Source organism: Pagrus pagrus (genome assembly GCF_965226575.1).
Source record: "Pagrus pagrus genome assembly, chromosome: 3".
Classification (NCBI taxonomy): Eukaryota; Metazoa; Chordata; class Actinopteri; order Spariformes; family Sparidae; genus Pagrus; species Pagrus pagrus.
In genome coordinates, this window is record NC_140187.1 from 28,678,080 (window position 1) to 28,703,800 (window position 25,721).

Genomic DNA, 25,721 nt, shown 5'->3' on the forward strand with positions numbered 1-25,721 from the left:
TGGCGCTGATCCATACGCACAGAGGAGAAAAGTGACTTATGATTAATCATCCCTCACAGAAATTCCCCCAATAACATTCCCCAATCGATACGCCTCGCATGCCAGGAGAGCACTGAACGCTGAGCTTATGACTGAGATTTTAAATGATTTAAAGCCTTCTTTTGTCTGTCTGAATCCCCCGAATGTTGTCTCCTCTGGTTTCTTCCTCCTATGCCTGCTAATTACACAGTTTATTTTGTCGTCCTCACGAGGACGAGCCATCTCTCAGCTTCGTCGTGACGACACCCAGACTGCTGTTGCGCTACGTTACCACGATTAGACCTACTTGACCTTCAACCTGCAGATGATGCCTCTGCACTGCTCTGTTTCTCTCTATCGCGCCACATCTATCAAAATTAACAGAGCCGCTCTGCCCCTCTTTTTTTTGCAGATTTATTGCTTTTCCCGGGCCTGCCGTCTGGTTTCAAAGAGCCCTGCTGCAATGTTAAACAAATTTACTCTCCTAACAGGCGCATAACGGCCCTCCAACTGCTCTCTCAGTACTCTTCACAGTGATGTTTGCGTTTTCAACAAAAGCTTTCATGGATTTCCAATAAAAAAATGTGCACAGGAGAGGACCTCTCCAGCAACTTATGGACGAGTGCGGTGAATAAGCACGCTGAAGAGAAGTTTTTCATCTCGAAAAAACCAAAGTTTTAATGTGACGGCACATGAAGATAAATGAGGTGGAATGCGCTGATGATAGATTTCTTTATAAAATGAATGCTCTCTCATACATACCCACGCACGCACACACTCTCCGTCTCCCCCCTCACACACTCTTTCATCCGCTATTCTGTTTGTCTCTCCCAGCCTCGCAGCTATCCTCATTTCCATGTCCATGGATGTGCTGAATGGCTGCAGTCTGTGCACGCTCTCATGTGTCTGTGCATGTTTGCATGTGTTTATGTGTGCTGATCGTCCAGTGGTCGAGCCCCAGCGGGAGCTGTGTGGGATGTGTGGAAGCGTCCAGGGGGGATTGGGAAAAAGAGAGGGGGGGAGGGCGGTTGAGGACACAGTTTCCTTCAGCGGTGGAATGTCTTCATGCGTGTTCCTGTTTGGAGAGGCTGCTCACGGCTCCCAGAAGTTGGCAGGAAACCACATGCTGCTTACACTGGGGCCGATAAGGAGGAGGAGGAGGAGGAGGAGGAGGCGACTGGAGAGGAGAGAGGAGGGAGGTGGAGAAGTGGGGTTTTGGTGGGAAGGGAGAGAGGGAGGGAGGGAGCGAGGGAAGGGTGCTTTAGCAAACCTTCAGGAAGGTAGATTATCCCACGAAATGCTGGCAGAGCTTCAGCCTTTGTGCATGCCTGTATGTGTGTGTGTGAGTGTGTGTGTGAGTGTGTGTATACGCTGAGGAAAGAATGAGTGTGTGTGACAAAAAAAAAAAAAAAAAAGCAGCTCCTTCAGCTCTCTCAGCAGCGGAGAGTTTCAATGAATCCGGGGCAGGCTCCACAAAAGGCTGCAGAACAAAAGGCCTGCAAGCTGAGAATGTGCAGCGTAGAGGCACGGCCCAATCTCACGCTTTGTTAACTCTCCAACATAACACTGAATAAAGACTAAGACAATCATGCCTCACTTGTCAATTACCTGCCTGTTGATTACGAATGTGACAGCTCGACGCCTCAGACTACAGGTTTCATACATGCTGTCGACTGATGTCGCATCGTGCAGGAGCGGTTTTGCCAAAATGCGTGTGCCATGGGGCGTTTAAGCAGAGAAAATGATTGGATTTTCATGTGTTTAAGTAGTATATGTAAATAAATGAGCATCAAGCAGTCTCATTTTCAGTCAGTCGGTTGAATCTTGGCTCCTGTCCAGTGGCTAGCAGGATGATCGGTCCGTAGGGAAACCGTTTAAAAGACTCTGTGTCAGTTTGAAAGCGCAGAATCAATCCTTGCCTGCTCAACTTCAACGATTCTTTGCATGATAATGAACTTATTAAACAAGATCATTTTCATGTGCTTGCAAAAAAAAAATCCCCTTCTGTGTCCAAAATGCCCCATGCCAAGCTCAGAGTGAAGACACAAACATCCCTACTTTGACGCTGTACTTCATTACAGTGTCTCAAATGAGATAATGAACCTAATCTTCATCGTAGTCATGCATAAAGAGACGTGACAAATGAGATTGGATAAAAGGGTCGTCACGGGTCGCCAATTTCCTCTGCGCTACGCCGCTTTCTAGAGAGCGGATGGAGCAAGAGAAATGGCAAAGACACACAGTCTAGTCTGCTTTTCGATCATGCTTCTCTGACTGTGTGAGCCTTTTCAGCCCTGCAACACAATTGCATGGGCTGAGCCCGACATGTCTAACCACAGTCTATAGTAATTCCCACAAGTGCGCACACACACAATCCCGGGGATTATAAATCACAAGCAACGGGGAAAGGTTTCAGTTGACTGCGGCTGGTGTTTATGGTTTTCTATGACTGAACCCAGCTGTTTGGAGCCGCACAATGCTCCGAGAGGCGCAGTCAATTTGGCAGATTAGCGTATTGACAGATGGTGCGCCATCCATCCAGCAATCAATATGTTTTATTTTAATCCCTCCGAATGTTTACTCAAGAATCTGGACTCGGGATGCCTCTCTCCACAGGCTCCAGTGGTTATCATACTGTATCTCCACCCTCCTATTACACTGTCTCCACCTTCTCTCTCACACTTTTCTGACTGTCCTGCTCAAAAGCAACACTCTCCCCTAACGGCGGGGAGAGCAATGGGATATGCTCCCCCTCTTCAAGTAGGGCAGCCAAATCGAGCAATCAGACAAGACATCCATCACTATCCTGTGGGGTGGAGTAAATGACCTTGATGCAGTCTTCACACTCAATTTCAGATACCCTTGGGCTCCATTATGGGGAGATTTAAGCAGCGAGAGCGCAGCCGGCCTTCACATTTGATTCTTCGCGATACTAGATGTGATAAGTGTGTGATGCAGCGCAGAAAAAAAGAGAGTAATAGGGGAGGTATGGGGGGAGGGGGGAGAGGGGTGAGTCAGCAGGTGATGAAAGCACAGCAGAAAATTAAGATGGAGTAAGAGGGCTCCCGGAGATGAGAAGCGGAGACGGTGGAGAATACGTGGAAGAGCGAGCAGCTAGAAGGTGGCTGTGGATGGAAGAGGATAGATTGCTTTTCAAGGACTTTCCTCACCCCCGCCGAAGCAGAGCTCTACCTCAAAAAACCAACAGTGCTACAGGTAGAGTGGGCGCAATTTGAGGGTCATTTACAGACAGGAGAAAAAAAAAAGATCTCAAGAGTGATCCATCACAGCGGCGGCAGCACATGAGTGAATTTCAGCATCTGTGAATGTAAGAAAGCCTGCCGCCGCTCGCCGTCTCTTTCCTCTCCACTGGCTGCTGGAGGAGAAAGCCAGTCTATGAGCGGGTAAGTGCTCCCCTCCCCCCTCCTCTTCCACTCTCTCCGCTGGCTGCTGGGAGGGAAAAAAACGTACGCACAGATGAGCACTCACAAACGAAAACATGTTTGCATACCAGCAACACACGGGCGGGAATTTGGCGCGAGACATCAGATCCGTTTTGACGGAGCAACAAAAAAAGTGACTCAACAGGAAAACAAAGCGAGCGCCCGCCGAGTTTGGATGTAATTTGTATTTGAACAATGGTTTCCTTTTATTTTCCCTTTTTTTCCCCCTTTGATTGAGTGTGCCGTCCCCACCAGTCAGGAAGAATGAGCCGCTTTAGCATAGCAGCAACGCGCGCCGCTTCCCCTGGGAGTTCATTTGAGAAACACCACCTGCAGGTTTGAGTGGCATCATTAACAAAGGTCAGATGTGCTCACTGTGAAATCATACACACATACCCACATGAATTTCTCATTGACTTGTTAATACACCTGATTTCCTTGCCCAGGGTGACAGTTTGCCCTTTGCTGTCTTCCAGGAAGGAGAGTCAGACGCGAGCGCTCCGCGTGGGCGCCACGCGTTTGATTTAATTAAGAGGCTGCTGATAACACTTTACACTTGAGTTGAACAAGCATGTAAATAAAATCAACATCATTAACGAACCAAGCGGCAAAACAAATCAATACGGGATACTCGGAGTGTTCAGTGGATTGTGGCACCTTAATCCCTGTCTGAGGCTGCACGCTCTTATCTGTCCTGTAGGAATTGAGGAATTTAGGACGGGCAGTTGCTGTGCTTCAGAGTTCAGGAAATGTGATCTCTTTTCATATGGTTTACATGCAACATAATCTTCCAATTTCATTGTGATTTTTGTTCTGAGCTAAAAGATCGAGGGATTCACGTTCTATTTCTGTATAGCTGGGGCCTGTCCTCTGAAGGTCCCATGTTATGCTCCTTTTCAGGTTCATACTTTTATTCTAGATTGTCAACCAGAAAATGTTAAAACGAATTATTTCACTCATACTGGCATTGCTGAGGATTTAATAATAATAATTAATTATAATAATATTTACCCGTGTTTTCCATTTTAGTTTCTTTAGCGGATTAACATTTGCTAATTAGCACCAAACACAAGGTGCAGCTGAGGCTGGCAGGAACATCGTTTGTATAACAGGTTTTTGGTCGAAACCAAAGTATTGTGCAAATCAAAATTTTGATCCTGATCAAGAAAAACAAATCATCCTCAAACATCAGTGTTTTTTACCAAATGTTCTGATGATCCACTCAAAACCGCAACTGTCATCCGGCTGGTAGCGCTATGAGAAAGGTCATTGGATCACTTTGGGCTCATCCTCTGAGCAACATGAATATCTGAACCAAATTTCATGGTGATCCACCCCATAGTTGTCAAGACACTTTTAAAATACAATCAAAAAATGTCAATTTCATGCTGGCGCCGAGGGAAAGTCAGGATTTTCAAAAGTTGTTAGGATCTTCTCCTCTGGGGACCATGAATGTCTGTACAAAACATCATTGCAATCCATCCAAAAGCCGTTCCGATGTTATCATCTGGACCCATGCGGATAGATGACTGACAGACCAATTAACCTACATTGCCCACCGGCAATAGAGCCACGCCACTAGCTTGACTAAAAAGAGGGAACGGGGCCGTGCAGCGGCTGCTCCTACTGATTTAATACAGAGGAAACACACTAATAAGGTATTCACACACTTCTTATCACCAGCGAGGTCGAAGCAGCACTTCCAGATCCATCCTATATGTGCATCTCTGCAATGCTCCCCGCATAGCACGAACAATTTGCGGTCATAACATTGTGAGAAGGGCTGTCATGTGAGGAGAAACACACCATTAAGAGTCAAGCAGCTGTGTCAGATCAGACTTTTACACAGCCCGCTGCTCTGTCATGTCAGAGAAGGTTGCGGCTTGTCCTTGTCCACTGAAGCGAGTGTTTGCGCAGTGGAAACAGGCCCAGGGCCGGTTGTGTGTGCTGCACTCATCCATGTAAATGTAACATATAAAACACTACGCAGTGCTCCTACTTCTCTGCCTTGTAAGCGAGCGTGTTACATGCAGAGGCCCGTGTGGCTGACATGTAATCATGGTAACGCAGTGGAACGAGGATAGATGCAACAGTGCTGTGTGTCATCGCAGCCAGGCTTGTGTCGAGCGCATGAAATACGACTCCTGGAGATGACAGAGAGAACGCTGTCACAAAGGAGAAACAGTGCATAATTAGAAGACGTCAGAACACAAGAAAAATATGAGGGATCATCTGAGAGCACTTAAAAAACCCTGTTTTACAAATACAGGGCTGAGAGTCGTCTGTGAAATCTCCTAGCAACAAGGCTAAGGGTATCTAGGAGTTGGGGTTCAGGTTAGGTTAGGGTTCATTAGGGTCAGGATTATGGTCTTTCCACTCAGGTTTCCTGGAGGGCAGGATGTCTGTCCTGTAAACGGATCCAGTCCAGCTGACCACATGAAAAGGAATCCATGTGATCAACAGAAAAAAAGATGTGTTTATCCACCTTCCTAAAACTGAACGATCTGATTAGGATTAGAATCATGTTCTGTGTCTGTGGGTGGTAAAAACTATCAACAAAAACGAGTTTGGCATTCACATTAGAGAAAGAATGGTCTTGTAAACAGAATGATGTGTTGCCTCTGGCTTCAATTCCGTTACACTGTTACAAAAAGTTGTTCATATCCCTCAATACAACGCCCACATTGTTGTATGAGATCATGCAGCAATGTCATGCGATTTTTTTTAGCCATGGCCTTAGGGATGGTAATGTTGGTCAGTTGGTCGGTCCATCACTCAGGTCCATGCTGAAATATCTCAACAACAGACAATCATGGTCCGCAGAGGATTAATCCTAAAGACTTTGTTGAGAGTAATTTCTTAGCAACTACAGTATTGGATGGATTGCCATGTCATTAAGAAGACATTCATTTTGCACCTCAGGATTAATTTCACTTTCTCTAGCACCATAATCAGATGTCATGTTTCATAATCATGTTTCCTCTGCAATACTTTCGCTCATGACCAAATCCCTACAATAACATCCCCATCAGCCTGAGCTAGGCTGTACTTTGTGCTGTAAGGTTAATTAGCAAATGTTATCTTAAGAACAAACTAAACTACAATGGTGAAAGCGGTGAACATTATACCCGCTGCACATTGTACATGATAGCATGGGCATTGTGAGTTAGAGCGTGCTGACAGAACCGTTAACTTAGAGCCGCTGCTCCTGTAGCCTGACAAAGCTGCTAACATTTCCATGTAAAAATGTCTTGAAACAAATAGACCTTTGTCAATGTATTATGTTGAGTTGTGTATGTAAGTTATCTTAAACGTTCCCAACAATGTTCAAATCCAGAGGTATCCAAAATTTTACGTCACGATATCATCAAATTATGTATAATGTTTTCATTGTTTTGATTAGGAGAGCCCCGGCGGCAGAAATGACAATACTGTGCATTGAAATACTCACGATATACTGCATCTAGAAACCTTTAATCCTCCTGATACTAAGTGAGGACTGCTTGGTAAATATGAACTCTTATGCAAACTATGAATACTGACAAAAAGATGGTCAGTTAGCTAACACACAAAACCAATATGATCACTCAAGAGTGATCCATTTTAAGTCCACAGACAGCTTCCCAATGTGTCATGTCTTACTACATTTCTAGTAAGAACCACCCAAGTAGTGTGCCTAGTCACTGCACGTCACAAGACTCCCACTGCGTCATTCTGACTCAACCTGTTCTCATGTTGTCTGAGTCAATTAATGTAGTTGACTTAAATTCGAAAACCCACATTCACATTAAAATCAATAGGGGGGCAATCTGAAGGGGGGCAGGCTCGACCTGCAGTCTGTTCACTATGTGGTTTTTATCATGATTACATTTTTCATAGTAAAAAGTCAACATTAACTTCACAAAATATGAACAAACATGGAGTATGATGCCAAACAGACAAAACAATCGCTGACAAGTTGACAGCAGCGCAGCATACTTTCCTTATTAGGTTCTAAATAGACATCATCTCACAGTTTGGAAAATGACAAGATGCTCATTTTCTCTCGTAACTGGTGTCCAGAATCAAGGTCTGTTCTCGATTAGAGCCTGTCATGATGCCTTCTGCCACATTCCTGCATCCTCCAACAGGCTGGATGGTTGTGAGGCTGCCAAGCTGTACATTTCCAAGGAAGTGGCTGTTGGTGCTCAACTCTCTGCTTTATGTTGCTCTCCATCTCCCTCTTTTCCCCTCAGATGAACTGAGAGTCATCCAGTTTTTTATCCACTGCTGTTTTTCTGACCCTCTGTGAGACATGAAATGTTTCTGTTAGTGTGAATACTGAACGCTTGATCTTACTCGACTGGTGTTACACGTACACCTACTAAACCATGAAAAATCTTTTACAGAGAGATTTTTGTGATGCTTTAGGGACAACAAAAACACACCATATCACCAAATACACCATATGTACAGAGTAGCCTCATGAGTAGTAAAACCAAACCCAACGAGCTGATTATTGATTTTAGAAAAAAGAGGGCAGAGACACACCCCTGTCTACAACAGAGGAGCTGAGGTGGAGCAGGTGAACAGTTACAGGTTCCTTGGAATTACCATCACTACGAAACTATCCTGGTCATCACACATCACAGAACAGAAAAGGCTCTACTTCCTACGGAAACATAGGGAGGCTAAATTCTGGAGCACGATTCTGAAAATAAAAATGTTATTTCTTCACAATCTGTTGATAATTTTAATTTCTTTTAAAGTATTAAACTAAAATTCTTACATATCACACCTTTAAAAACAAATAAAATGATTAAAGTGTTGACATGAGGCTGCATTGTACAATGCAACTATAAAACTATTTTCCATTTCAGCCCTCCACAAATAAAAAAAAAAAAAAGGGACAGCTCAAACATCTTAATCTAACTGGGCAAACTGCAACAAGCCTTGACAGTCGGCCAAGTTAAATAGAGAGAGGAGCGATAAGGAGAAAGAGAGAGGCGCTGGCTACACAAAAATCCAAACAATAATCATGTTGTAATGTCGCGAGTCTCTTTTACAATGAAAACACAGATTTGGCAAAGACAGTACAGCTCCCGTGTGTTTATGGCTACAGTTAAACACGGGTGGGTGGTAGTGATGGTAACTCATATCTCCTCTCAGCAGAATGAATAAAAGTTGTGTCATATCAAAGTTGTGCTGAGTGACTGGATGTGTTCATATGACTCATTTTTTAAATATTTTTAAAAAAAGAGCCCAACTCTTGTCCACCCACCCGATCCCATTTTACCCCACACAATGCAAACCCACATGCTCCCAACTGGGTGGAAAACTGCCCACTCAGGCAACACTGTCACTCAGAGAAAGGATTACTACATGAGAGGAGTAATTCTTTGTGAATAATACTCATTCATAGTGAGCTTCACTTGACCCCCTGAAGCAAAAACGACATATTATCTCATATTTGTGTACACTTGAAAAATGGTCCTGTTGTTCCCTGATAAGATTCACCACAGGACATGCAGTGTGTCCTGATGTCACCCCCGGGCTGAGAGGAGGTGTGAGAGCAGGCAACGCTCGGTTCTGTCGACGCACCAGTAAATCCACGAGTGACATTAACATCCCACAGATGTGTGAAGGCTGGAGTCTCCTGACTCAACCGCAGAGATGAATGCCGTGTGGGTGGGCGGGAGCCTCATTGATTTCTGTGTTGGAGAGATTAGTGCACATTAGGGTTACGCACTCAGGGCCGGGATATATTAAAGAGGAACACACACTTTCAGCCTGACTGCAAATCCTGCTCTCATCTCACCTCCCCCTCTCAGTTCATTGACACCAGAAGATGGGCTGGACCGGTACTGCAAACAGATGTATTACCAAAATATGCATCTCCAGTCTTTTTGATCTCAGCGAATGTTAACATTATTGGAGTGATATAATCTGGGATGAAACAATAGCACATGTTTCTGCTTCAAATCAAGAGAGGTATTTGATGAAGGAAGTTCATTCTTGAGCTTTGGGAGAAGTATATGTAACAAAATACTCCGACGTCCACCATCTACATTTTGGAGCTTTCATCATATGGTCTTCATTTAGCAGACTGAGCCGGCTTCAGTGTCACTGCGTGACATAAGTCAGGAGCTTTGGTTCTTCCACCCAATCGAGGAACAGTCACGTATTAACAAGTGGTCCTATACTATATAGGGAGGTGGGACAGGATGGCGTTTGGCATTTCTTGAAACAAGCAACATTTTGCTGGTTGAATGCTCATCCATGTCATGCTTTGTTTCAAGATACTGACACAAAACTATTTGGAAACAGGTGGAAGTACAGTAAGAAAAGCATGATTTGAAAGACATTGTGACACTGTGTTTGATGTTAGATTTGGATGGCATTGTAAGCAATACTGACCTATTAGAGGCGGTGTGAGCCTGGGCTCAGTGTGCTTCAAACAAACCAGTTCAAACAAAGTGTCATCAAGGGAAAAGTATTTCTATCTTTTCCATAATCAAAGGATCAGAGAGAGGCCATATGAACTAAATTATAAAACTCGGAGTAAGAAATCCCACATGCTCTCAAACAGCCTGCCCTCAAAGGTGTTGCTCTTGGTTGTACGCATGAAAAAGAAACAGAAGTAGTGTTGTGGAGGATAAAAAAGAGGTTGCCTGTGAAAGAAGTTCAAACCTGCCTACTTTATCACCTCTGCACACCTGGCCAATCACTGCGTGAAATGTGCATGCTTGTCAGATTATCAGTTTGGTGAGAAGAGTTGTGAGCAGCACCTCGTTTGACAGTCGAGTCGTCAGAATAAAATGTTGACATTACCAACATTTGTGTTGCCAAACCACGGATAAGTTCAGTTTGAGAGTTTCATACATGTCATGTACAGCTCGTGTCATATCGTGTTCAGATTGAATGCATATGACGTGACTTTCATGTCAGAGGGAGGAGGGGATGGTGGTGTTGCAGCTCAGCACCATCGGTAAGATGGCTTGGTGAGACAGCTGGCAAGCCAGAGACCACTGTTCAAGACAGCGATTCAACATTTTTAGCAAGACACCGCTGTCCGAGATGACGTTCCATCATTTGTAAGTATGAAACCACTGGACCTTTTTAACGAGAGACCACTTATTCAAGATGGTGTTTCAACGTTTTTAAGCCTGAAACCACTGAATATTTTTCACAAGGGACCCCTGTTCGAGATGGCATTCCAACATTTGTAAGCGTGAAACCATTGGATAGTTTTATGAAGGGCTGTTCGAGATGACGTTCCAACCTTTTTAAGAATGAAACCACTGGATATTTTGAACAAGCAACCACTGTTCCCCATGCCATTCCCACATTAGTAAGGGTTAAACCACTGGATTTTTAACAAGAGACCGCTGTTTAAGATGACGGTCAAACAACATAAAATGTAAATTGAACCCAAAGAAACCTGTTTTTTCAGAGACCTACATTGCCAAAATTTATTCTGGCGATTGGGTTGAGTTTGAAGCATACTGATGCCTTTTCACTATATGACAGCAATTGTTCATATGAGGAGACTTAGCCTTATTCACATACTAATAAATATGACCAAACACTATTTCAAACTCGAAGAAACCTCTGCAAACAACCTGTTAAATGATATCAGACTCAATCTTGTGGCACACCCTAAGAGAGATCAAAGTCCCCACTCAGCACACACGGGTATTCCATAATCATCACAAGCTATTTTGTCGAGCTAAAGGTCAGTTAAAGCAGCCAATCTGCCAAGGTTCAAAGGTCAACAGCCTCCTTGTGTACAAGTAAATAGATCCACCAGCCTTATCAACAGTTACTCAAGAGCAAGCCGGTTATCTGATAGCTTCCTTTCTCTTTTAAAGAGCAGTCTCTCATCTCACAGCCAGCCTGCAGATACTTTTATTCCCCATTATCAGCCCTTATCTGATCTGACACCGTTCCCACAGCTTAACACAGCATTAACATACAACATGCGTATTCCGTTGCTCTGATGTCAGGGAAACCCACTGAGCTGCCAGTCATGTCAAGGCAGATGTCGATGGCGGAGCTGAGGCCTCACATTCTGTAAACTTGGTGATACTTTATTCATTTTCTGCTCTTTAGCCCTTGTTAACATGCTCGCTGGAACGTTTCATTAGCTTCAAGTGTGGTTCTTTGATGAGAAGCCAGCAGAAGTCTTTCCAAGAAACAAGAAAGTGTGAGCGGGAGGTACATGCAGGCAGCCCACCTCTATACCGTAAAGCCGTGCTACACTGACTGTGGTTTTCCCCTAAGCCCCCATTTTTTCACCCTCTCTCGTTGATGCCGTGTGTCAGCTGGGAGGCACGGCGCTGTACCATGCAGATGTAATCTACACCTCTCCGTGCCAGAGAACAGCGATTGAATCGCGGCAGGCAGCCGATCCGTGACATGCTGACAGGATCGGTACAGCGACACATGTGTGGGTATCTGCTTTCATGCAACACATCCCAGGGGGTAAGGAAATATGGTCGGGGGCCAACTCTTGCGAGTGCATAGGGGCGAAATGGAGAGTTGCTGGAAATGCTGCACTACATTGAGAAGATCTGGAAAGAGAGTGAATTTAAGTGGGGTGGAGATAAGAAAGAAGGCCACAAGTAAGGGGGTGAGGGTGGTGTGTGAGAGACAGAGCATGAAATAGAAGGAGCAGGTTAAAGGGAGTGCGGTGGACCGTCTGGGATGAAACATGGCAGGATGAAGTCGTGTTTTGCTCCAGCGGCTGTGATCAGGGTGGAAAGTCTGTATGTGTGTGTGTGTGTTTGTTTGTTTGCTTAGCGCATGTCAATGGGAGCACCACAACTGACACCGCCGAGCGAATCCTGAGAAGGAGAGGAGTGTGTTTCTGTGTTTACGCACAAGCTGAAGCTCTTATCCGTGTCAAGATCCTGTGTCGGTAATGTCAGGGGAGCTTGTCTGCGAAGCGCTCGGGGAGTGCGAGCATGAGAAACCTTTGTTCACTGTCTGGTTGCAACATACCAACATCCGTGAGGCATCATTAGTCTGAGGCTCAGCCTGCTGTACTCTGAGCCGACGGGGTCAGAAACGTGGACTTCACATGGAGGCTAAAGGGCACCGTCCCGTGGACATAAGGCAGAGCAAACAGAGGAACTGCCCCGGAGGGTTGGGCTCAGAGGTTTCCCCTGTTTGTCTTCTCACCAGGCTCTGATCTGCTGAAAAAGGAAATATCAAAGAGCCCGCCTGATGACTGTTCCATCTACCACGGCTTGAAATGAAGTGATACACCAACAGCTTGTTGACACCGACAGTTTATTCTGATTTCCATCCTGCGCCTCTTTGTTTGAGAAGTCACAAAAGAGCCGCTCGGCTCCATGAAAGCCGAGCAGGATTGGAGGCAAATATATACAGCAGACACAGCCGAGGAGGGAGAACGCCAGAGAGCAACAGTGTTGGTTTGTTGTTTCCAACTCCCCTAGCACTTAGAGGTTCCCTCCAGCGCAGTCTCTCGCTGAAATATTAATCGTGTTTGACAGCTGTTTTAGCTATGAAAACAAACACGGGACCGGAGCTTTTTTGGAAAGCGCACAGACATACGCTCGAGCATGGGCTGGCTCCGATAAGGAACAACTGTTGTGGACAAAAGAGAGAGAGCAGGGCTCGAGACGGCGACAATGTGGAAGCAGCCTCATTAGAAATGTGCCGTTGTTTACCAGTGTGAAATTTTTGACGAGCTGTAGCTGCATCTCAGCTGTCACGTCCTCGGGGGAGGAAGTGGGGGAGGGGAGGGGAGCGCTGTAAGGCACTAAGTGGAAGAGTGTGGAGTCAAAAAATTCAGATATCAGCGGGTCAGAGAGTAAAGAAGTCAAGCCTCGTGCGTGTCTGCTCTTCCAGGTGAGTCTCCCCTACCATCACACTTAGCAACATCCCTGCAACCCTGACGCACTTAACAAGGTGCTACAACGATGAGAGGCTTTCTCGCTCACACACACGCTCACACACACACACACACACAGCTCTAGCACGGCAGAGGCAATTTGCAGCATTAAGCCGCCTGATAGCACATGTCCACTGAGAGTTAGGGAGTGATTTAACGGACATTGCTCACACCAATTAGAGTGAATCAGCCAGGCAACGCTACAGACGACAAGTGGATGCCGGCGCTGTCAACACGCAGCCACACACACACACACACACGCTCCCCACACACACTGCGGAAAAAAGGGGGTATTTCACTGTTTCTTTTGTGATTAAGAGCATGAAAATAGCCCATTTAGATAATCCCTCCCTGTCAGCAGCGTCAGCCTGAGAGACACTGACACATCCCGTGCACTCGTTCCCTCATTACCATACGCCAGTCATTTCAAGAGGGGCCGACTACAAAGCCCCGAAGAATGAGCCGAGGGGATCGGCCACCTGCTTCTCTCTTTTTCTCGCGAGCGCCGGTGCCGCTCCTCGTCTCTTCGCCGGCCAAGCCTGGAGCGACATGACACAGTGCGAAGGCCACAAAAAGGGAGAGCCGAGACGCACCGGGCGACACGGCCGCCCAGAGAAAAGAAGGTGCACAAAAGGATTTCTATTTGCACGCCCATTGGAGGGGTCAGGCCCTGGAGAGCACCTGATTCATTTCTTCTTGAGGGCTATTAATCTTTTCAAGCACCAGAATCACTTTGCCTCTCAGCAACGGGAGAGGAGATTGAGTTTTCTATTGCAATCAACCAGAGGCGGCACGTCGCGGGGAGAAGGGGCAGTGACGACACCGTCCTTGCCGCCGACTTTTACCATTTAGAACAAAAACAAGGGCGGGAATACGTTATCTCATTAGCGAAATCATTTTGAAATGTTTTACTCAGAGTACAAGCAAGGTCGCAGCAAATGCACTGCTGTTACAGAGCTTCTTCATATGCAATGGCTTCATGTAATCTTCAGACAGAAAACCTGAATGATTTCAAATGAGTCCGTGTGTTGGTTCATATGGTCGAATTCTCCTCTTTACGTACAACAGATGGCAGTTTACATCTTAAGCCTCACATACTGAATACTACTTGCCTTCATCTATGCTGCTCACATCAATGGTGCATTCCATTGTACTCGGAAAAAAACAACCTCCGACACGGAAAAGTGCAATGGAAGGGCCATCCAAATTGTCGGAAATTATTATTTTCGAGCAAATGCACTGGAATGCTTTCAGATTGGAAGTCGGGAATACCAACTTGGAAATTCCGACTTCCGACTTGTAATGGAATGCTGCAGGGATGACGTGTTTTTTTGTGGAACTGCCCTGGTTTCCTCGACAAGGGGGATTGCAATGGGATTTTTTTAATTGGATTATTGCAGAATATAATCTCTGTGGCAAACACAGCTTTGTGATACTTACACGTTTTGTTTAGCAAGATAAGCTTTACATGTGAACACCACTGTTATGATTTTTGAAGCATAAATGAAATCGCCAGGAGTCAATAGCTAACCAGCTACACCACAGTCCCATGACTTTAATGTAGTCTCATTTACTGACCTGTTAGCGATCATTCAAACGTGGGGTATTGATGTATTTTAAGACACAAAACAAAACGTTACAATCTCTTAAACCTGTGTTAACCACAGATTTTATTTCATTTAACAGAAAACCCATTCGAAGAACCCATTGACTTTGAGACGAGGGACCTGGAAGTGCTTAAACTTAACTTAAACCTGAAGTATTCTTGGGTTTTAGGACTCATCCCTCCAGCTCTACAAGAGCTCTTGCTCTTATGAACGTTCTATGCTTACATCATTCAATATGATGGAAATGGAAAAAAAACTAGTAAATGGACCTAAATCAGGACCTTAAAGGCAAACCTTGAAAGGCAGCTTATTTGCTTTCTTTCTTGCTTTGAGTTAAATTGGAAGATCGGTACCACGTTCATATCTGTCCTGAAGCTCCAGCCAGGAGACGGTTAGCTTAGCCAGAGAGATTGGAAATGGGAAAAACAGCTAGCCTGACTGACCGATGGCTTCCTACCAGCACCACTAGAGCTCACTGCTATTGTGATCCCGTTTGTTTGATCCTGACAAAAACTGAGGTGACCAAGTGGTTTGACAGAGGGTTATGTGCCAGACTAATTCTTGGCAGGGTGCAGTGACTTCCTGGAGTCTGCTTCAGACGCTTCAAACTGCTTCACTCCTGCTTCTGAGGGTTATTTTTTCAAACAATTATTTCCAAGTTTGAGAATGAGCTCCTCGGCTACTTTCGTTCCCATTGTGCAAAATCCCAAATTCTGAGCTTGGTATACTTTTGGTGGTGCCCGAGTTGATTTGACCCCGAGGTGTCCCTTAGTGATGATACTTTTTCATTCTCCAGGTGCATATCATCATTATCATCATCATCATCATCATCATCATCACCTTTATTTAAACAGGGAGGAGCAATGACAGCAAGCTTTCTTTTGCAATGTCCTGATAACACATAAAAAAAAACACATTTAAAACAATACAATGAAATGACAGTACATATAAAGCAACATCAATTCAACGTCTCAAGTCTGCAGGTCAGTTCGTTCGTCTCCTCCTATGGGTTGGTTAAAAGCAAATACATCACGAGCCCGAGTAGACTTCCTTATTAGACGTGCTGTTGCTAATGGGCTAATTACCAGGGTGGCCCACATGAGTCCTGAACACATTACTCCACTTTCTGAGACCCATGAGGGTCAAAGGGCGCAGTCACTACACGAGTAAGGGCCTGATTTATCAAATCTGAGTCAAAATAGAGCATAGACATCACATTAATTACTGCCTTGTATAATTTATCAGCTCCCTTCATTAAACCGGTCTCATGAAAAATGTCCGTCGGCGAGGAGTATTAATTGCAGAAGAAGCTAGTGAAGTGCAGAGCTTGGCCGCGGATCCCCCGGTCAGGCTCCGAGACGGCTGCACTAATGGGGGAATATGGAGGCCACTTTAAAATGAAAAACGGCAACGGAGCCCCGTGTCACTTAATCAATGTGAAACCCCAGCGGGGAGAGGGAACCACCGCCTGCGGGGGCTGCGCAGTCCCTGGACTCATGTCCCCCAGAACGGAAGGGGGTTTTAAATGGGCCGACTTTCACTGCGTAACTCATCTCAGTCACGGTGATGATGGCGCTCGCTCCCAAAGGAGGTGTTGCAAGGAGGTTGTCTCTTCTTGGGAGGTGCTTAACAACACCATCCGTCTTCGTAACACAATACTACAGACAGCGCCTACATAAGGAGCTATCATCACCGGTGGCTCCCGAGCTGCCTTCATTCATGCAGGATGAAACTCTCCTTGGAAAAAAGCCTGAGGCGACGCTGTGGCTGTGCCTGATCAATCACTCCCCCGGCCAGTTATGACCCATCAGGATCACAAAACCTGACAAATTCTGCTAATTTGGGTCATTTCTGCATCTCATCTTTGTCCTTCAATCACAGTAATCAACACCGAGTCCACTCAGGGGACACAGATTAAAATGATTTTATTACAGCGTGGTTGGAAATAGCTGCTGCCACTGTATGAGCACATCTCTATGCCTGAGCCGGTCAGTGTCAGCTTGCCTCTGCCGGCCCCCTGCTCCTCTATCTCGCGGCTGCCTCGGGCCCAGGGGTGCTCTTATCTCTCAAACAAACGGCTCCCGCGCCACGGCCCCGCTCGCAGCCCTCATCTATCTGCCTGACATGTGCTTCCTTGTTTGTTTTCTCTCGCCTGCAAGACGCGGCCGATGATATTGAGCTGTGTTGACGGCGCTCCTCCATTCATGCCAGATGAATCAATCACTCCTGCGTGCTCCGCAGCCCTGTTTAGTGCCGGCAGAGTCTTTTCCACTTCAATCAATGCTGGGGCTTTAGGAAGAGGTTAGTGCTTTTTCCTGCTATTTATTAGGGAAAGAATAGCTCCCTAAAATAAACTCTAGCCGGCACGTTGACGGAGTGATTTACAGTAACAAATAATGACAGATGTTGTCGGTTTCCTGGAATGACGTTTCCTGTTTTGTTCATTAGAGTCCAACGTGGTTAGAAAGACTGAATTTGTTCATGTGGGTAGTGGTAGAGAAGTTCTACACTGTTAGAAGATGAACTACATTTAGTCCACAAATACTGTTGAATTATTTTCAATAATTAAAAAGGAACAGAAATAATTCATATAGGATCAAACACAGTATGTTCAGAGAGTAGAAATATATTTGTATAACATGTAAGGCAGCTAGATATAGAGCTGCAGGAGCAAGAGTCAGGTAACAAACGAGGCAAGACAGGAGAAGCTATGCTGCCTCTAATTCGATCCTCTGATTCTCATTAAAAGAAACATGAAATAAGGATTTTAATGAGACTTGGCAAGTTCATAATTAAAAAAACATCATTCTTTATGTAAATAAATGTCCTCTAGAGCAGGGTTAAAGCGCTGTGTGGTTTTACAAAGGAAAGAAGAAGCAATAAAAAAATATTCTAAAAATAGAGATTAACTGATTGAAAACCAAACACATGTTCTTACATCACTTACATGGAGTCAACAGTTCAGAAAGTGTCTTTAAGGCTCCGCAACGGTTCCTGTCAGCGGATGAAGTCACTGTCATCGAGATCCTCCTGGGTTTGGATGATGAGCAGAGGGTTTCTGCGAGGACTCGGCTCTAACAGAGTCCCACTGCTGCTCCTCCCAGATGTTACTTGAGTTGTTGCCGCGGCGCTGCTGGGCTCTGAACAGCTCCTCTCTGCTTTGTAGCTCGAGTCTTGAGAGATTTTCAGCTCCCCCAGCTCCTGGATGAGCTGCCTGGAGCCTACTGAGGCTGAGGGGAGGGCGTCCACTCTCCTCTCTGCTGAGATGAGTGAGCTCGTGGGCTCCTGGGGGATGAGAGAGGCAGCGGAGCTGGAATGGGACTGTAGAGGGTTGTCCTTAGACATCCCCCCTCCTCCTCCTCCTCCTCCTCCTCCTCCTCCTCCCTCGTTGGAGTCGGTGCAGCCTTCCTCTTCAGATTCCTCACTCTCATCAGATGAGTCGCTGCTGCTGCTGCTGTCACTAGAAGTGCTGCTGCTGTCACCGCGGGATATCGGAGTGCTCTTGGAAGCTCCCTGCTCTTCTTCTTCTTCCTCCGCCACCATAGCCGCTGCCTCCTCTAGCTCCTCGAGTTCCAGCTGCAAGTCTTTTTTCTGCAGGGAGGCTTTTTCTAACGTCACAGCCAAGGCTGTCATCTTCTTGGACCTGTGAAGAAAAGAGTGGGAAAGTTAGAAAAGCCAAAAAGTTGTTTCCTCAATAAAATGTAGTGTCTGACAACACAAAGAGGAAGAAAAAAAAAAGAGACATCCAGCTACAACTTCATCAGTGGCACCCGAGGGAGAGCGGCACAACGACTGACTGATCGACTGGCTCTGCGTACTAAAGACATAGCCACAGGATAACCATCTACAAATCTAATACCCATTAACCATATCCCATTCTCATCTGAATGCTAAGTAGACCACGATTTGCCGAGGCGTGGGGGGCTCAATGAAATATGGAAATATGGATGTTTAATAATGTAGGGAGATGAGCGGCGCTGATACGCGTGGCTCAGGCTCTTCTCCTCCCCCACCGCTGCTCTCCCTGCGAGAGGCGATAAGAGACTGAGAGGGATTATTGAGAGAGGCGGACCCCTCCTCCACAACCCGTCCAGAACACGCACGCACATGCACGCCTTCACCTCCGCATTCTGAGAGGCTTTGCAACAGAGGAAGAGGAGAGGTGGCTTGCAGAGGATGAGAGCAAGCAGAGGGACCTTTCACACCACACAAGATGTGGTTTTTAGATTCTGAAGAGTACATTCACGTTCTCTCTCTTTTTTTTTAATGATTTCAAGAGCTGCCAACATTTTCCTGAGAATCTGATTCAATGCATGCCAAATAGAGGGAAAAAAAGTCTGATTTGAATTTTAAACTGTTAATTTCACCCAACATTCAGCCTGCAGAGGGAATTAACAGAATGAACCTAAGCACAGTGTGAGAATAAATCCTGCAGAATAGAAGCAGGGTGACCCTGAATGGACCAAACCGACCGCAGTTGTGCACAAAGTCTGACTGCAATACAGTCAATAAAAGTCTGGAAGGAGAGCGGCACCGATCTGCCGCCCCACAGCTGAACGTCTCCGAAGATTAAGATTAAGAGAATGTCCCCATAAAGCAGTACATTAAACAACGCTCCCGTCCTGTGGCTTCAGTTTTATAGTTGTGTCACCGCAGAAGACACAACGGACTCCTTGAGGAGAGAGAAGGTGTTTTATTGCTGGTGACTGTCCTCCTACAAGGCCCCATTTGTGTAAAGCCATCAGATTGTTGGGAGGCCCCCGCCTGCACATTATTCACACTGGGAATGTCTGCCATGCTGCCAAGACCTTAAGTGGTTGCTATTCGTCCCCCGGAGCGGTTAGGGCGTGTGTGCCGCCCCCATTGCCATGGTGATTACAAGGTGACCTCTGCGGGTCACTGCGATTCAGACTCTGTCCATTCAGGTTGGGATAGAGCGTGTGTGTGTGTGTGTGTGTGTGTGTGTATGGCCTACTCTTCCGCTGCCATTCACATTTTCACACTCGGCTCCCGGTGCCCTCTCTGGCCCAATTAACCCACCGCTGAGCACCAGGATGGCTCCTCATTACCGTGCAAGCCTAATGAGCTCCCTATTCGGGAGAGAGTAGTGTGTTTATGGAAGCAGCATGTAGGGGCTGAGCATTCATTTAAGACCTCAGGAGGGACTGTGTAAACAGATCTTATAGTTGTGCTGCATCATATGGACACACGCTCTCCTCTGTGCACTGAAACTGAAACTGGGGATGAGCAGGGTGTGAGTGTGTGTGTGTGTGTGCGCAGAGACAGAATGCCCTTTCCCACATGCACCTTCATCCAAGAATGTTTTTTTTTGCCAGTTTTCTCTGTCACAACGTGGCAGAATTTGAAAACAGAAGCCAAAGTCGATTTTCCTGCTCTGATGCTTGGGCAGGTTGCCAGATCAGAATGTAGAAAATTTTTTGAAAAACCTTCCTCTGTGGTCTCGGTCACGGAGCTGTGAGAGCGGCTGAAATGCACCATTTTCTCAGGCTGAGAAATATGTGAATCCTGTCAAATGTGGCCAGCTGTTATCAGACATTATTTTTCCTTCTTGAAACAATGAAAAGAAATATTTTTGACCTGTAAGTAAATCTACAGAAGGAACCAGTGGTCTTGAGGCAGAGTGCCACTGGCAGGATAAAGAAGTCAGTTCTTGGATATGTTGACACTAAGAAAAATAAACAAGACAGAGTCTACAGTCACACCAGCACCAAATTCAGTCCTGCGTGAAAAACACATCTCTTTCATTTAATTGGACGACTCTGGTGGTGCAGTGGGTGTTCCAACACAGAAGGCTGCGGAAAAACAAAGCAGGGTCATCTGGCAAACTTTTGCTTCAAAGCAACACGACAACATCCAACAAGTCTTGGTCTGTCAATAAACAGGACACGCTCAGGAAAAAGACTCCGGCACACTGTCCACTTCACTTGCAATTAAGTTTATTACCAAGATAACCTGATGAAGGTCTAAGTACCGAAACGTTGTTGTCAATAAACCTGTCGACTTTAAGGTGTGCAAAAGCTGCACTCAATAAACAGTACATGCAAATGGATGTTTCTGGTGGATTACTTTGAAACGTGAGTGTTGCATTTCTACATTTTACCTCACAATTGTTGCAACAAAATAGAAACAATTTCTGTATATGAGAAGTGTTCACATTCATGAATTGTGAAAAATGTGTCTCACGTCTCACTGGTACTTGAAGCAACACGCCCCAACCAACACATTGTTTTAACACAGGGCTGATTTCACTCTAAATGCACACTTAGGCACAGTGGTGCTTTGGGCTAAACACTACTGTCAGCAAGTACGCTTAGTTTAACATATTACCATATTATGAGAACATCATTTTAGCAGGTATTTGGTTTGAACCCAAAGTATTTGACAGTTAGAAATATTGACATGATGATGATGAAGCCAGATGAACAGCTAAGGATGACAAAACTTTCAAAAAATGTTTTCCAAAGGAAGCATTGATCCAATCCATCCCAGTAGTCATCAGGTCAAAGAGAGTGCACACTTTGTTTTTTTTACTGCTTCAAGTGATCATCAGCTCTCCACATCCCTTGGTGTGCGTTACTGTTCCATTACAGTCGTTATGATACATTCACTGGGCACCATCGATATCTGTATCCAACCTGGTTGACCGACCAACCAACATTTCCATCCCTTAATCTCCTTACTTAAGGTCTGTATAGGGGTTAGCTGATTTTCCAGTTTATACAGTAGCCCATAAATGCACCATGCTGGCACAGTTTCCAAATCAATCTTCGCATTGCAAACTAAAAGACATCTACTGCAGACAGGTTGTCTAACACGAGCAAATGCTTAACCTCCATATATGATCATGTAAACACGTAAGCTGTTTAAAGAGACGACTTATGTGTGAGGAGCAGAAACCCAATGCATTCTTTGGATAACTATGTCCAGCAATTTTGTGGTCTCCATGTTTGAGAATCTAAAGACAGGAACAACATGAGCTGAGATCCCCAAGTCCTGCACAACTATTTTAACAATGACAAATGGCTTTTTCTTTACAAAGACTACAGGATATCAAGACATTAATATAACCTCGATGGATGCTGATGAGTGTGTGCAGGCTCTATGGAGCCTGTTTAAGTCTCTGGCTCTATAAAACCCACGTGAGAACTTCCTGTAGCGAGGCCGTGGCAGAAGAGCCTCCTGCAGCACAGCCACTTCAAAGACTGCCCCGTATTCTCTTTCCCCCGTGGGAAGTCATTATTGAGTTAGCATTGGGGAGGCGCGCTTGTTTTCTCTCCCCTCCTTTGCTCTGTGGTGGGAGAAGCTCGGCCTGCGGTGAATACAAAGGCTCCGTCCAGGAGGGGGAGGGATAATGTTGTACACAATCCAGTCATTACTACACCGCTGTTGTGGCTTGCCTTCATTAAACTGAGGAGGGGTGGCTTTTTCAAGGTTGGAAAACTTCTGGCGAGACAAAGACGCTTCCATCTGCCAAAGTCTTTCCGATGAGAATGAGAAGAGAGAGAGCGTTGTGTGTGTGTGTGTGTGTGTGTGTGTGTGTGTGTGTGTGTGTGTGTGTGTGTGTGTGTGGTGCCTGTGTCTGCGAAAAGAGCCGAGCTAAATTACAATCTGACATTTCTTTCATCAGACCCGTGTTCATTGAAAGGCCAACTCATTCAGCATGTCTGTGCTCTTCAAAACATCTCAGATAAAGCTTGTCTTCAGATGCATAAATCTGTGTAATATGAGCACCAGATTTCCTCAGTGCAACTCGCAAAATGCATCATTCAGGAGCTGAGGGGGATAAAAGCTGACACCGGGAGATGTGATCCGTCAGTGCGACTGAACACTGGAGCGGTCCGAGCTTCAATTCCAGAAATGAGAAACACAAACGTATTTACTCAACACGCCAATGTTCCCACCTATAGCTGCCTATGAAAGACTTATTGTACTGTACAAACAATGATATGTCATAATTATCTGTTGAAAGTCAAGTAGATTTTGTTCATTACAACCTGGGCTACTGTTAACCCAGCAACTTCATTGCTCATGTCGAGGCACAGTGACAGACCTTATAGCTTGCACAGTTTCACGCTGCTTATTTGCATCAGAAAACAACTACACAAATCTTTGGCCAACGTGCACACTGGAAACATTCATTTAGCCAGACTAGTGATGTGGCTCTCAGTACGGCAATCTGGACTTTGGTCCAAACTGAAATGTCTTGACAACTATTGGATGAAAAACCATCCTCATGTTTTAACTGGACCAATACTTTGTTACAAATTCAAATACTTTATAACGCATTAAAAGTAGAATGGCACTCAGTAGAGCGTATACCTCTGCCAAGGTCCAACAGTCCCCTTTAATTCAATCAAGCCTATATCAAACTAAATAGCACTGTATCACTCTAAATTCTAAACCCCTCATAAATTCTTAACCAATTTAAGCACACTAGATCTAGGATCCGCATCAAATTGTTCTCACTCATAGTCACCAGCCACCTTAATAAGCAGATTTTTTTCCATCAAGAGCCATGCATTATTCCCTGACAAGTTAACAAAAATGTCACCTTCTCTTTTGGGTAACATTGAGAAAACATTTTTGGATCCGTCCGGAAAACCCATCCTCTATCCAAAATGATTTGGAAATCTGTTCAGTAGTTTTTGTGTAATCATGCTCACAAACTAACCAACCGACAAACCAAACAATCAACCGTCCAACAAACAGACCAAAAAACAGACATGGGTGAAAACACAACCTCCCTGGCGGATGGCATTAGCATTAGACTTGTAGTATGGCTGTTAGGACTGCAACCAAGAATTCTTTTAATTGAGTTTGATTGATTAATCTGGTGACTGTTTTCACAAATAGATGTTTCCTCTATAAAATGTCAAAGAATTGTGAAAACACTTGTCAAACTACTGTACAGTGCACATGATAATGTGAATACAATCAGTTTTTCTGACATTTTAATGTTGAATGAAAATGTATCTGCCTTGTGATATGTCATAAAAATGTTGCTATTTCCAGAAAAATAAATAACAAAACACAATGCAGGACATACATGGCAATTACATCAGCCCCTTAGTTCCTACTGGGGTTTTGGCATCTGCTACTGAAGACCCAAGACCCGGTACTGGTCCGCAGCCTGGTGACCCATCATGGCATGGTCAAAAGACTTCTGGGGGTGTCCTGTGGTGTCTGGCACTGGGACATTTGAAGTGAATTCTTTGGGCCCTGTATGTCTGGGGGTGGAGCCTCCATGGATCGGACTTGATCCAGCACGCCCCACAGAAGCTCAATCAGATTGGGATCTGGGGAATTTGGAGGCCAGGTCAACACCTTAAGCTCTTTGTCATGTCCCTCGAGCTGTTCATTGTCCTACTGGGGGGGCCAGTGCCAATGGGAAATCCTGTCGTCATGAGGGGGTGTACTTGGTCCACAATGATATTTGGATGAGTGGTGGTGTGTGTGGCTTTTGTGGGTTTGGTTGAGGCATAAGAGGGAATGTGAGACAATTTTTAAAATGTCTCAACTGACAAAGTGGTGTTGTATTTCCCACATCATCATTTAAGTTTAAAAGTCGAGTTGAAATTTTTATCAACATACAGTATCTTCACCATGGCAGGCTTTGGTTTGGTCTGTTCTCAAGAAGTCAAAGCCCTCAGGCTCAAAACTGAAAGTTGTTTCAGCTTGTATCGCAGCTTGAAAAGCTAAATTTTTCTAGCTTGACTCATACTCATACTCTGCTGTTGGGAAATTGGGATCTTTACAACAAAGTATGTTCAGCTCTTCACAATCTGATTTTACTGTCTGCTCTCTCACCTTTTGGTTTATGCAATCCCTCAGATATTTAAGCCCTGAAATTAAATTAATAGTTATACAGTCTGTCTGTGTTATTTCTTCAAAAGTGACAGAAATTACATTGTTAATGCTTTCTGATCAGATGCACAAGCCTTTGAGGCTGCAAATACAGAAAAAAAATTCCTCCACTGTAATCAATTGAAATAACTAGAGTGGCCACTCCAAACATGCAAATAAGAAATTATGCAAAGTCTGTGTTTGAGATGAGCCTGTGTACCCAAGACAAAAAAGTGGAGTGGCCTCATGCTGGGAGGAAATCTGTACTACTTATCCCTGTTAGCTGCGAGACATTTGTGTCTTTGTTCTCCCCAGCGGGGCCTCTAGGATCTCCTTCAGTGCTGAGGCTAACATCAGATAGAGCAGCTCCATTATCTATTTCAAAGCCTTCAGGACGGGTGTTTGACAGTTGTGTGACGCTGCCTGGTTGTTCAAGGGAAGTCCTTCCAAGCGCTCATCTGGTTGTCACATCAGCTGTATGGTTAGGGGGGGAGGGGAACAACAGGGAGCTGCCAGGCTCGCTACAGGACAATTTGCCATTTTCTTCCACGCCATGAGCATCACACAACAACACCCTGAAACGCCTCATTGAAATTCTCCAGGAAAAGCCCCTGAGCACGAGTAAAATGAAAACACAAATCTTGCTAAGTAGCCGATAGGAAAAGCTGGGCATTAAGTGCCTTGTGCTTTACAATCGCACAGAGAGGTGTACTGAGGTGAACTGCTGAGTTGAGCTCAATGGGGGGGATGGGCGTTAACACCGCGCCACATTGCACAAGTGCATTTTCAAGGCATTTCACCGCACGTCTTGGCTGACACGGTTGACCCCATGCTTGACCTCGTTGCCCTGAGACTTTCCCAGTTGTTGGAGCCACAGATGCTTGTCCCTGT

The 25,721-nt window shown here is 45.2% G+C and overlaps 1 protein-coding gene across 2 annotated transcripts in view; it reads right to left on the bottom strand.

Annotated features, from left to right (window-relative positions):
• Positions 1 to 15,787: 15,787 nt before the first annotated feature.
• Positions 15,788 to 25,721, bottom strand: part of shq1 (SHQ1, H/ACA ribonucleoprotein assembly factor) — a 41,277-nt gene continuing 31,343 nt past the window's right edge. For both annotated transcript variants that reach the window (XM_084348465.1, XM_084348466.1), the window contains exon 12: positions 15,788 to 18,609. In XM_084348465.1, the coding sequence (XP_084204591.1) occupies positions 17,964 to 18,609 (646 nt within the window). In that variant the 3' untranslated portion in view covers positions 15,788 to 17,963. The remainder of the gene's footprint in view (positions 18,610 to 25,721) is intronic.